The sequence below is a fragment of the Medicago truncatula genome, chromosome 8 (assembly GCF_003473485.1).
Source record: "Medicago truncatula cultivar Jemalong A17 chromosome 8, MtrunA17r5.0-ANR, whole genome shotgun sequence".
NCBI classification, from domain to species: Eukaryota; Viridiplantae; Streptophyta; class Magnoliopsida; order Fabales; family Fabaceae; genus Medicago; species Medicago truncatula.
In genome coordinates this window covers 7,781,851-7,795,063 of record NC_053049.1, presented here as the reverse complement: position 1 = coordinate 7,795,063, position 13,213 = coordinate 7,781,851, and the positions used below count along the sequence as shown (strand labels likewise).

The following is a 13,213-nucleotide window of genomic DNA, read 5'->3' as shown; positions in this document are numbered from 1 at the left end:
GTACGGGTCGTTGGTGTTGCTCTTCCGCTTCCTCTTCCTCTTCCTCTTCCACATCCTCGTCAAGAATTTCAGCATCATCGTTAGTTTCCATAGCGACTTCATTTTGCATTTGGGAAGCTGAATTGGTCTAGATATCATTGACGAAGTCATCGTCATTAAACCCTGCTGCCAGATTTTCTATGGTATTTGTTTGTGAATTTGGCCATTGAGGTGCATAGCTTGTTTGGGGATAGTTGACAAAGTGTGGAGGGGTTGGTAGGTTGAACGAGGAGTATTGTGATTGGTCTGGATAACCGGTTTGTGTGGTGTATTGAGTTGGATTGTAGTCATCAAATGAATAGTTTGATGTTCGAGAGCTTTCTCCATGATGACTTTGTTGAGAATAGCTTGGATATGGGATTGGGGTGTTATGTAAGATTTGGTTTGTGGGATGTGGCGGTGATTGGTAAGTTTGGTTGTAGTTGTAGTTGGTGGATGGGTTAAAGGTTTGGTCAAAGTTAGTGGGTGGAGGTGTCATGAATTGGTTATAGGGTGGAGGTGTATTTGACCACATATTTTCATCTGGCACCGTATAAGTTTGTGGGACTGCAGGATAGTCACGCGGCAATCCTGGTAAAATTGATGCACATGCTTGCCTTGGGTTTGACAATAATACTTGTCTAGAAAGCCACAGATAATCTCCGAAAAATTCCCAATACCATGCAAAATATTGACGATTTGGATAAACCTCATGGTTATACCGAACGCCGTGAAGTGCTAATTGATGACGTTGGTTCTAGTTTTGGACTTGACGATGATGTTTATCTCCCCACGAGCCTTTAATTCTATCTTTTGACAAATTAATTTTGTGGAAATCTTTCAAATTTTCTGGTAAGGAAGGTGGGTGTTGCGGTAAGCCAAATTGAAGCCTTACTCTGTCTGTCTGATGTCTCTCGACAATCTGAAAACAGATGAGATATGTGTTTGCAGACCATATCTGGCTTTCTTCTTCGTTGTTGTAATTGAAGTTGACATAAGGCCTCCAGGAGAACTGTTTAAAAAGAATGAATATTAGTCTTCAATTGTTGACTAAAAAGCAATGACTAAAAGAAAGTGTAATACCTGATCATATGTCATGGTGTCGATTTTTAAACGCGTACATACGAGATTATTCCGAGGATTTTCCACGAATTTATTACCATGTTCTAGCCATCTAGTTAATTTTGAAAATGTTATAATTAGTAAAGTCTGGATAAATTTATGTAAAAATTAATAAAAAAATAACATTTATTTTACTTACATATTTGCTAACTAATTGTTTTTTCTTAACATGCAGGATATGCCCTAAACGTACCCTTGTTCAATTACTATCGTGGTGTAATCCAGGAGGCAAATCAGCGTGCATTAGATTGGGTGGACAATATTCCGAAAGAAAAGTGGACTCAAGCATATGATGAGGGTCGACGATGGGGCCAAATGACAAGCAACATCGTTGAGTCGTGGAACTCTGTGTTTAAGGGAACACGCAACCTACCTGTTACACCTATAGTTCAATCAACCTACTATAGGCTGGCATGTCTCTTTGCTGATAGGGCTCAAAAAGCGTTTGCAAGGGTAGGTTCCGGAGATTTGTTCAGTGAATATTGCCAAAATGCGATTCAGGATGACATTGTTAAGTCCAACACCCATCATGTCGAACAGTTTGACCGAGAAAGGTATACCTTCTCAGTCCGTGAGACCGTCAACTACAGGGAAGGAAGGCCAATGGGAACTTTCAAGGTGGACCTACGAGCAGGGTGGTGTGATTGTGGGAAATTTCAAGCTTTACATTTGCCATGTTCTCATGTCATAGCCGCGTGTTCTTCATTTCGCCATGACTACACAACCCTTATTCCACCTGTGTTCAAAAACGAGAGTGTTTACTCCATCTACAACACAGCCTTCAAAGTAGTCCACGACAAGAGTTATTGGCTTCCATACGACGGTCCCGTGCTTTGCCATAATCCAAACATGTGAAGACTAAAGAAAGGTCGACCCAATAGTACCCGCATAAGGACTGAAATGGACGAGGAGGTGGTGGAGAGGACTCCGACACCGAGACGGTGTGGGTTGTGTCGGCATACCGGTCATATTAGGAGAAATTGTCCGAGTTTAAATAATCGGTAGTTAATAATGTTATGTATTATGTGTTCAAATAAATTAATATATTTTTTTCTATCATTATTATTTGTTGTGTTTTATTTTATGTAAAAAAATGCTATTTGTTCAAAAAAAAAAAATGTAAAACAATGCTGCCAAAAAAATAAAAAGAAAAAACGAAAAAAAATAAATTATGTGCTACGGGAGGTCATAGTTTACATTGGCGTAATTGGTTTCCGCGGAGAAAGTAGTTTTTTTATTAAATATTTATCATTATTATTATTATTATTATTATTTATCATTATTATTATCATCATTATTTAATTTAAAAAAAAAAACGAAAAAAAAAAATAAAATAATCAGTCCCGCCAGATCAAACGGCGGGAACGAAAAAAAAAATTAAAAAAAAAAGCCACCTGCCGTCATGACGCGACGGCTGACGCGACTGCAGTCTGACCGGCGGCCAGTCCCGCCATTTCAGATGGCGGGAACGCGCTAGAAGACAAAAAAAAAAAAAATTCAAAAGTGGGTCATTTCGGTATTTTTTTTTCAAAGGGGGTCATATCTGGATTTTTTTTGGCAAAAAGGGTTAGAAAAAAAAAATTCGCTTTTATGACATTGTTATGCTTTCGTTATTGTTCTATTATTTAGGGATGGTTTATAAATGAATACTATAGTTTTTTTTTTTTTTTTTTTTTTTTTTTTTTACTTTTGTGGTTCCTATGCATACAAGGTATTGAATCAAGAAATCACGAACAAACACAAAAAATAAGAATATGAAGATATTATTTTATAGATGAAACCGATTATATGATGGTTGAGTTCAAGACAAATATCTCTGAGGAGATCAATAATATTTTGGATGTAATTAATTTTATACAACTTTTTAAATAAGTGATCACATTGTAATATTTGAAATAAACGTTGTAATATTTTGAATGAAATTAATTTGGTACAAACGTTCTAAATAGGCTATCTATTTTTTTCTTTGTTTCACGACATTTGATTCCAAAGACTTGGGTATGCTTATAGTAAAGGATCGTGACTTTCGCGTGAATACGATATAAAAAATTGTTATTAATTAAGTACCTTTAAATAAGCATAAAAAAAAAAAATTATATTTTGTTCTTTCAAAAATTAAACACATACTTTAATTGTCTTAATTATAAATGATTTGTTGAAACTTTGAAATGCTCCAATCAAGGTTATCTTAAAAAAGAAACTCACAGAGTTCTTTAAATCATTTGAGAATATAAAACAAGTTTTCCGTTTTCCCTTAGCTCGCCTTAGTGTTGTTAATGGATTCTACAACCAAACTTTGATCATTCACAATAATTAAAGATACAATTATATCTTGATAATAATTAAAAATGTATAATTACTTCATTAAAAATAATAAGTAAAAAATAGGACATTGAGATAGAGATTAAATTTTCAAATTAATTTTTTTGAACTTTAAGGTTTTTTTTTCTTAGCAATTAATTGAGTCTCAGTTTTTATACGAATCTAAAATTTGTCTTAACTTAAAATTCAAATCTACCCTCAATCACTGCATTAACCCATAAATATAAATTTTACAGTATAATATTTTTAATAGAAATTATATTACCAATTAACCATCCATTATTGTATTTATATCAAAAACAACGACAATCAAATGATTTCAATACAGAGATATACATATGTCAACATGTATTGAAAAATAAATAACGATGCAAACTTTCTTGCCTTCTTCTAATTTGAAACCTTAACTATTAGTTCCTTTATTTGCATTCTCACATATTTCATCTATTGCAGACCAAAGTTTGTGCTTTTCTTTCTTCATACATATATGACTCACTTATCACGTATCAAAATATTCTCCTAAATCATCAATCATAAAAAAGTTTAATAGACATGCATTTTGTCAACTGAGCATAACACATTCATGTTTTCCTATGATTAGTTTTCACCAAAGATCGAAAGTGAAGGAATTTAAAATAATACAAAAATTTTAAATATTTTTTTATATTTAATATAAAAAAGTAAGAAAATAACACCTAAAAATAACAAAATATTTCATCATAACGTTTGGAGTTCTGAGGGAGTCTACAATTTGTTGGATCATCATATTTGGGTTAGAGAAATCCAACATCTTCATTGAAAACACTTAAGACATGCGAAAATGGATTGCATCATACACGAATAGATTGCATATAGAATGCAAGACAAGATCGTTGATTATGGCAATGTTGTTAACTCGAGGAAATCTCTTGATTGCTATACTATGATCGAATCACAACGGTTGAGGTACATTAGAAAAAAATCAAAAGACCATAAGGTGCGGCATTCTGAATGGTTTGCACGAGGCAATGGATATGGGTGAAATTGATGCGTCTAATGTTGGACGAAAGATAGTGTTATAGCCGTCCTTTGCGGGTGGCAGACATTACATGTTTAATAATTGTCAGGATGCAATGTCAATTTGTAAGAAATATGGATATCCCGATCTGTTCGTAACAATCGCGTGCAATACAAACTGGCGAGAAATTCAAGATTTTCTTAAAGAACGAAACTTAAAGGCATCTGATAGACCTGATATTGTTTATCGAGTGTTCAAAATGAAGTTGGATAAATTGATGGATGATTTTAAGAAAGAAGAATGTTTGGCAAAATTGATGCAGGTATACACTGTAATATTAGTAGTATTTTAGGCTTGAATATCCAATCTGTCCCAGTAATTTGGACGCGTTTTGATTTTCGTCCTTATAAAAAAAAAAATTAAAAACATCCCTGTAAAAAAAAAAGTTTTAAAAAGGTCTCTGACCCCACTTTTTTGCTGACATGGGATGGCTTTGGCCACGAGGCAGTTGCTGACTGTGCGACTTTTGCCGCGTGGCAGTCCATTCCATTTTTTTTTTTGAAATATGAAGAAAAAAATTGGAAATTAGTGTTTTTAAACTTTAGAAATAAATTTAAGAAAAAAAAATTGAAAATTATATAATCTCAAAATTTATAACTTTTGAAAATATAATTTAATTTTCAGAATTAAAAAAAAATGAATTTTCGAAAATTTAATTTTCAGATTTATAAAATTTTAAAAAAATTAATTTTTAGAATTTTGAAAAAAAAAAATTTAATTAAAAATCGAAAATTCAATTTTCTGATTTTTTTAATTTAAAAAAAAAATGAACTTTCAGAATTTTGAAGAAGAAAAAAATCGAAAAATTTTAATTTTCAGTTTTTTTTTCCGATTTTTAAATTTTTTATATTTATTTTCCGATTTTTCAATTTAAAAAATGAATTTTTAGAATTTTGAAAAAAAATAAACAAAAAATAATTATGTGGCATGCCACGTCAGCGCCACGTGCCATGTGGTGGTGCCCGTCCCTTCTCGCCTTGCATGGACAGGGGCATATGTACGAAATATTATCCGAAGGATTATAAAGGAACTATGACGTTTGACGAGGGTTATCCGAGGTACAAACGTCGCGATTTTGGGATACATGTTGACAAGCAGAGGGTCCTATTGGATAATCGATATGTCATCCCATACAATCCACATCTTCTCATTAGATACGAAGGTCATGTAAATGTGGAATGTTGTAACAAATCCAACTCCATCAAGTACCTTTTCAAATACGTGAACAAAGTCCCTGATAAGGCATTGATGCAGTTGTCTGTTGACGCCTTGACGGTGACAATCGTGATAAGTGGCAGCCACGTAAACTAGGATATCAAATTGGAAGGGTTCATTACACGCCGCCTGGTATATGGGAGTTGTACTACATGAGGATACTATTGACCGTTGAGAAGGGCTGCATGAGATATAGATGCATACAAACGATTAATGGACATACCTATGACGCGTTCCAAGAAGCACGCTCTACTTTAGGATTATTTGATGACGACAGAGAGTTTATAGATGGTATCACGGAAAATGGTGAGTTAGGTTCGGGCCATCAATTGCGTTGGTTGTTTGTGCATCTCTTAACCATTAGAACAATGACGAGCCCTGATATAGTATGGGATGTGGCATGGCAGTTACTGTCCGATGATATCTTATTTGAACGTAGGAAGCGTCTGAATATTCTGGGTAATGTTTATTGTACTTATTACGAAATCTATGCACCATTTTTTGTTTTGTTTACGATCTAATTTTTGCATTTTTTTTTCTGTCTAAAAGGCACATCTTAGAAAATTGGTTAACATAGTCCTGTTCAAAGTATTGTATGCCTATCTCAATAAATATATTTATCTATTTAAGTAGTGATAATAAACAAATACAATATTCTTTCAAAAAAATAAATAAACAAATACACTATTAATTTGATTATACACTATTAAATAAATATATTTATCTACTGTCAACGCCACAAAACTGTCATATATAGCTTTCCACTATGTATATCTTGATTAATTTGTTCACATTTTCTGTTTTTTAATTGATTACTTTTTCACGTTATCTAGATTAGTGAGCATTCATGACATCATTTTGTAGCAGTTCCTATATCTATTTATTTTCGCTTTAAATAAATAATGGCTTGGGAAATCCTTTACAAATAAGCTTATTTTTTTAGTTTGAGTTAAGCTGAAAGAAGCTTTTTCGATTAAGAATTGAGTCGTGACTTTAATATCATTTTTTCTGTTGCATTGCATATATTCTCTTACTATCGTTTTTCTTTAGGTGTTCATATTAATTTCGTGACTTTACATTTAATATGTAGATATGCGTATCGGTGGCGATGACTTGAAGAACATGTGTTTGATTGAAATTGAAATGCTGCTTCAGGAAAACGGACGTCGCTTACTGACTTCAAATCTATGCCCAGGCCAAACGCGGAAGACATGCCAACTTTCACAAACAAGCTTATCATTGATGAGCTAAATTACAACAAAGTTGAACTGGAAAAGACACACGCCGATATGTTACTGATGCTGACTGATGAACAAAGATGTGTGCATGACAAGATCATGGAGTCCGTTGGTTCTGATGACGGTGGGTTTTTTTCTTATATGGTTACGGTGGTACGGGAAAAACCTTTATACGGAAAACATTGTCGGTTGCTGTTAGATCGAATGGGTTAATTGTATTGAATGCTGCATCCAGCAGTATAACGGCTCTTCTATTACCAGGTGGAAGAACCACGACGCTGACAGTCCCTATTGAGATTAATGAGGCGTCATCGCTTGCGATGAAAGAGGATAGTCCTAGGGCAGACCTGGTGCGTGCTGCAAAGTTGATAATTTGGGATGAGGCTCCAATGATGCACCGATGGTGTTTTGAGGCAGTTGACCGATCATTGCATGATATCATGTCCAAAAATGATCCCCTAAACACACTTAAACCTTTTGGTGGAATGACAGTAGTTTTAGGTGGTGATTTTAGGCAGATATTGCCTATTGTCCGAGGAGGAACGAGGCCGATTATTGTTGATGCCTCGGTCAATTCGTCAAAGATATGAGCTTATTGTAATGTGTTGAGGCTTACTGTTAATATGAGATTGAGTGCATCTTCGGTACCTGTAGAGCAGGAAGAAATTGCGAATTTTTGTAAGTGGATACTCTCAATTGGAGACGACAACGATGCTTCGGGTGACAATGGTGAAATGAAGGTAGAAATTCCTGAAGATTTGCTGATATCAAACACAACAAATCCGTTGATGTCACTTATAGACTTTGTGTATTCCGATCTGAATGATAACCTTGGTGACCAACTATTTTTCCAAGAAAGGGGAATACTCGCACCAACGCTTGATTCAGTTGAGCATGTTAACGAATTTATGATGTCGCTGATTTCAGGTGAAGAGAAAGAGTATTTAAGCTCTGATTCTATTTTTAGATCGGGTGAAAATTCTGATGTCCAAAGCGAGTGGTTCACACCAGAATTTCTTAATTGTATTAAGAGCTCTGGAATTCCAAATCACATGTTGAAACTAAAGGTGGAATTTCCAGTTATGCTGATGAGAAACATCGATCAGGCCAATGGACTGTGTAATGGTACTAGGCTGATAGTTACACATCTAGGGAAGAGCACGATAGCTGCTACCGTAATTACAGGAAAAGGGCAGGTATTAGGGTATTCATTCCCAGGATGTATCTTATTCCGAGTGATCCAGGACTACCCTTCAAATTCAGGCGCAGGCAATTTCCATTGACGCTTTGTTTTGCAATGACAATAAATAAAAGCTAGGGTCAATCTTTATCTCGAGTGGGGGTTTATCTTCCTAAGTCTGTGTTCACGCATGGACAACTTTATGTCGCTGTCTCTCGAGTAACTTCAAGAAAAGGTCTAAAGCTGCTCATCCTGGATGAAGATAATAATGTTTATAAGGAGACCACAAATGTTGTGTATCGTGAAGTTTTTCAAAAAGTATGATCATTGGTTAAGTTTTAGAATTGTTGTCGCTATAATTTATAAAACTAAAGTTGCCTATTGTTTGGAAGTCGTTTTATTTTTAATTTCTTTGTAAGGCGTACTGGTCATTATAGACATGCAATTTCTATATAAGCAGATCCTCCTGTCATTGACTATTAATTCATGCACTTTTCAGGTTTAACAATCCGCGAAACCTTTTTTTTTTTTTACATCGTTGTTACCCTAAAATACAATATTTACATTAGACCATTTGTTTTGTAAAAATTAAAAACAAATAACAATCGACGTTTCTGTAGCCCAAACTTTATTTATACACACCCGTAAAAAAATAAACATTTGCATTTACCGACTACGTGTATGCATGTGACAATGACTATTATATATAAAAAAAAAAACATATTTTTTAGTTTTTATGATTAATAAAATACATTTTGTCAATAAATATTATTACACAGTACGTCGGCGTATTTTTGCAAGAAAATTACATATACTAAGTTTAACAATGAGTGCATCTTATACTACAAATAATTAGTAAAAGTATAATAATCCAAATATTTTTATCGTTATATGCAATGTTTAGATATTTCAAAATATATACAAAATTAAGATGATATTCATATCGAATTTAAAATCTACACATTTGATCAAAAAAAAAATTTATTTCCCCGTGCTGGCACGGGTCAGTGTACTAGTTCATATTAAATGCATTCTTAAACATGTCTTCTTAAAACTTAAAGCATAATTCAACAATTTTAATCATCAAATTGATGTTCTTTGTTTTTTAGTTCCTCCAAAAGGGTTCGTTGGAGTTTTCACTTTCTTGTTCGCCCACCCATGCCTTCAATAACCATGTCTTTTTCAGCTAAACTTTGAAATAAAAAGGTACTCATTTCAAGTGTTCAATTGTTCATAGTTAATCACATATGGCAAGGTTATTAGAAATTTAAAAAAGCCTTTATTAAGCACCAAACCATGGTTGAGGATGAGAATCTTTCAAAAAATAATGGTTGAGGATGAGAATGGCTTCGATGGAGGAGAGAGTGATTTTTTTAACGATATAAAACCAAAAAGAGGCTCTGACCAAATAAAAAAAAAAACCAACAAGAGGCAACCGAATATGCATAGTCAAATATAGAGGTTCGGACCCTTATAATTAGAGACCATATTAGGGGCTTCCCTTTTAAAAAAAAAAAAAAAAACTTTGCATTGTGTTTGTGAAAACGAGAAACAAAAAACAAAGTTTACATATTAAAATAAGCTTCACGACAAGCAAACAAAATGTAAAGTACAACTCTAATTATTTCTTTAATAAAATACCAGTTTCATATATATCTTCATTTCCTGAGCATCATATTTCATATGTCATTCCAACCTTTACAAGCTTCTTGCGAGGGATAGCCATCAACTCATCTCTTTGTTGAAAGTTCCTTCTTAAAAAGTTATATGAAAGTGAAAAATAAGCAAAATATTATAATAATTACAACACAAAATAAATCATTAGGAAAAAAACACACAAAAAAAAATAAATAAGTAAATAAAAATTTGAAGTCTTCTTAAATTAAATACCTTGACCCAATTTAGAACTGATTCCGTTTACTGCTGAAATAACTGCATGTACAATTGAGCAAAATATTTTTGTCAAGTCCATCCAATGTTAAAAAATGGTCAATAACATTGCATATAATATCTCTAAAAAAAACATTGCATATAGAAGTATTATTTTCTTTATAGTTTTTGTGAACATGTCAATGTTTAACCAAGATTTTAATCTTTTTTCCATCAGACATTTTGGTAAGACACGTTGTGCTTTACTAATAATTACTAGAGCGGTCAATTTGATTACTATTATGAAACTAGAGAAAATGTGAAAATGATTCTTATTGCTTGTGAATGAAGTGAGTACAATAATACAGATATATACAAGATGTAACTGTACTACACTTAAGCTAATTGTAGTATCACTTAAAACTATGTTTCATTCTCTTTTGATGCATTGTGCACATGGTGTAATAATTACCAATTTGTATTATTTTGTTTTTTTTCTCAATACATACAATCATACAGATATATACAAGATGTAACTGTACTACACTTAAGCTAATTGTAGTATCACTTAAAGGGTGTGTGTTCACATGGGAAAGATTAATCTTTTCCCACCATGCGAAAGTTAGATTCAATGATTAGATTAAGTGAAGAACATATTCTTAACATGTTCTCTCAACACTAGATTTTTCTTCACACTAACTACCAACAATTTAAAAATTCTCCAAAATTAATTTCAGAAATTAAAAAAATATAAAAAAATTCATATAATTTTTTTTTAAATTCTATAATTCATTTATTGAATGTTAGAATTTTTTTTTATTTCAATAAAAATAAAATTTTGGAAACTAAGATAAGTTTTTATTTTTCTAAAAAGAATATATTTTTTAATTTCATAATAAAATAAGATATTCTGAAAAATAAAATAAAAATCCTAAAAAAATATTTTGAAATTAAAGTTTTTTATTTTTCTAAGAAAATAAAATTCTGGAAAATAAGGTTTTTGAAATAAAATTCTGGAATTTTTTTTTCATTTTTTCAAAAAAAAAAATTCTAACATTCAATAAATGAATTATAGAATTTAAAAAAAAATTATCTGAATTTTTTTCGATTTTTTTAATTTCTGAAAATTAATTTTCAAAATTTTTAAATTGTTGGAAGATAGTGTGAAGAAAAATCTAGTGTTGAGAGAGCATGATAAGAATATGTTCTTCACTTAATCTAATCATTGAATCCAACTTTCCCATGGTGGGAAAGGATTAACCTTTCCCATGTGAAATGCCACCCACTTAAAGCTATGTTTCACTCTCTTTTGATGCATTGTGCACATTGTGTAATAATTACCAATTTGTATTATTTTGTTTTTTTCTCAATACATACAATCATACAGATATATACAAGATGTAACTGTACTACACTTAAGCTAATTGTAGTATCACTTAAGCTATGTTTCACTCTCTTTTGATGCATTGTGCACATGGTGTAATAATTACCAATTTGTATTATTTTGTTTTTTTCTCAATACATATGTTTACTTACTTGTGGTGATGAGTAAAATTTAGTAGACAAAACTGTAAAGGTGAAAGTTAATAATTAACCTGACATTGGTGGAGTGAAAACCCCATCACCTATAACCATGGTAGTTCCCAATATAGTCATAAATAAAAGAAGAACACGTGCAAAATGACTATTTTCAAGCTTCTTCTTCAATTGTTGGTTGCTAGATGGTGTTTCTAATTTGTAGTTAGAAAGCTCCATGTCCTCTGGTTGTTGATTTGGAATCAAACTCACATTGGCATGCCTACATAGCAATGAATATAGTGCAAATGCCCCACCTAAATAAAAAGCCAAAACAATCTCATTAAATATTTTACTTATGTACTATTATTTTGCTATTTTTTTTTTTTAACCAAAAGTATTATTTAGTTATGTGTAGTAAACATGATATCTTACCGTTGCCATTGTCGTTAGCCTTAAGTACAATAAAGACATATTTGAGCAATGGGAGTGCCAAAATGGTGTAATATATGAGAGATAAGACCCCAAGAATGTCATCAGTGTGATCAATACCCTTTGGAAAGGTGCTTGCAAGAACATAAAGTGGAGATGTTCCAATATCACCATATACAACTCCCAAACTTTGAAATGCCAAAGCAAGAGTAGCCATCCAACCCAACTATTAATTAATAATCAACATTCAAGAAACAAGTAATTATAATTATAAATTTAATCCAAATGGACAAAAATGCATCTAATTTACAACATAATTTATTATTTTCAATAAAAAGAAAATGGCAACGTGAACTAATTAATTTAAGATTTATTCTAATTACACCCATGAAATTTCGGTTACACTCCAATTTAACAAAAACACCCTTCAACCCTTTTTAAATGGCTTATGGAATTTGTTTAGTATATGGAAGCATAATCACTCGAATACCACCGTATCACTAATTCAATACAAATCACTTACGGGAATTGGAAAAAAGATATCATGGAAGAATTTTCTTCTCCACCTTGGTTACACAAGAATGGATCATCAGTAAGAGATCATGGAAAAATATTTAGACAAATTCACTGATTCAAAGTATATGTAAGTTGAGAGATCATGGAATAGATTTTGACAAATTCAACGATTCATAGTATCATTTATGTACGTAACTATAAAGATTAATTTCATTGTATATGTGTGTGGAAAGAGATAATTCAATGAGAGAAAAAAGAGAAGATGAAAAAACAATTGGTAGAGAAACCTTTGAAGAGTGATTAGTGATGTTGGAAACTATTCCAGCCTCAATAGTGAGTGAGTTAGCCATTGATGTCTTTCTTTCTTTGAGGCTCTTCTTGTTCATTGTCTCCTTCCACTTTTTTATCTCTACTTCCTCCATGTTTGTACAATCTCCTTCAGTAGACATTGGGGATCGATACGTTTTACAATTGAGACATTTTTTTTTATCTTTACAATGGCAAGGGGTTTATATAGGAGGATATCACAAGAATTAAATATACTTTCCTTCAAAAAAAAAAAAAAAGGATATTTATGTTTGACCATGAACCATCTTTTTTTTTGGTTACATACCATGAACCATCTAATTCATGATTACCATAACAAATTGATTGCAATTATTTTCAATATATATTAATTTTTATGACAAATATACTATACTATATAAAAAAGATATGATAAAATAATAT

The 13,213-nt window shown here is 32.1% G+C and overlaps 1 protein-coding gene across 1 annotated transcript; it reads right to left on the bottom strand.

Moving 5' to 3' along the window:
• Window positions 1-9,712: 9,712 nt before the first annotated feature.
• LOC11434057 (potassium transporter 5) lies at window positions 9,713-12,963 on the bottom strand. Its single transcript, XM_024772843.2, has 5 exons — window positions 12,772-12,963; window positions 11,972-12,194; window positions 11,617-11,853; window positions 10,043-10,084; window positions 9,713-9,906 (listed from the first exon to the last, which is right to left on the bottom strand). The coding sequence occupies exons 1-5, from the start codon at window positions 12,931-12,933 to the stop codon at window positions 9,878-9,880; spliced, it is 693 nt and encodes a 230-aa protein (XP_024628611.2). The 5' UTR covers window positions 12,934-12,963; the 3' UTR covers window positions 9,713-9,877.
• Window positions 12,964-13,213: the final 250 nt, after the last annotated feature.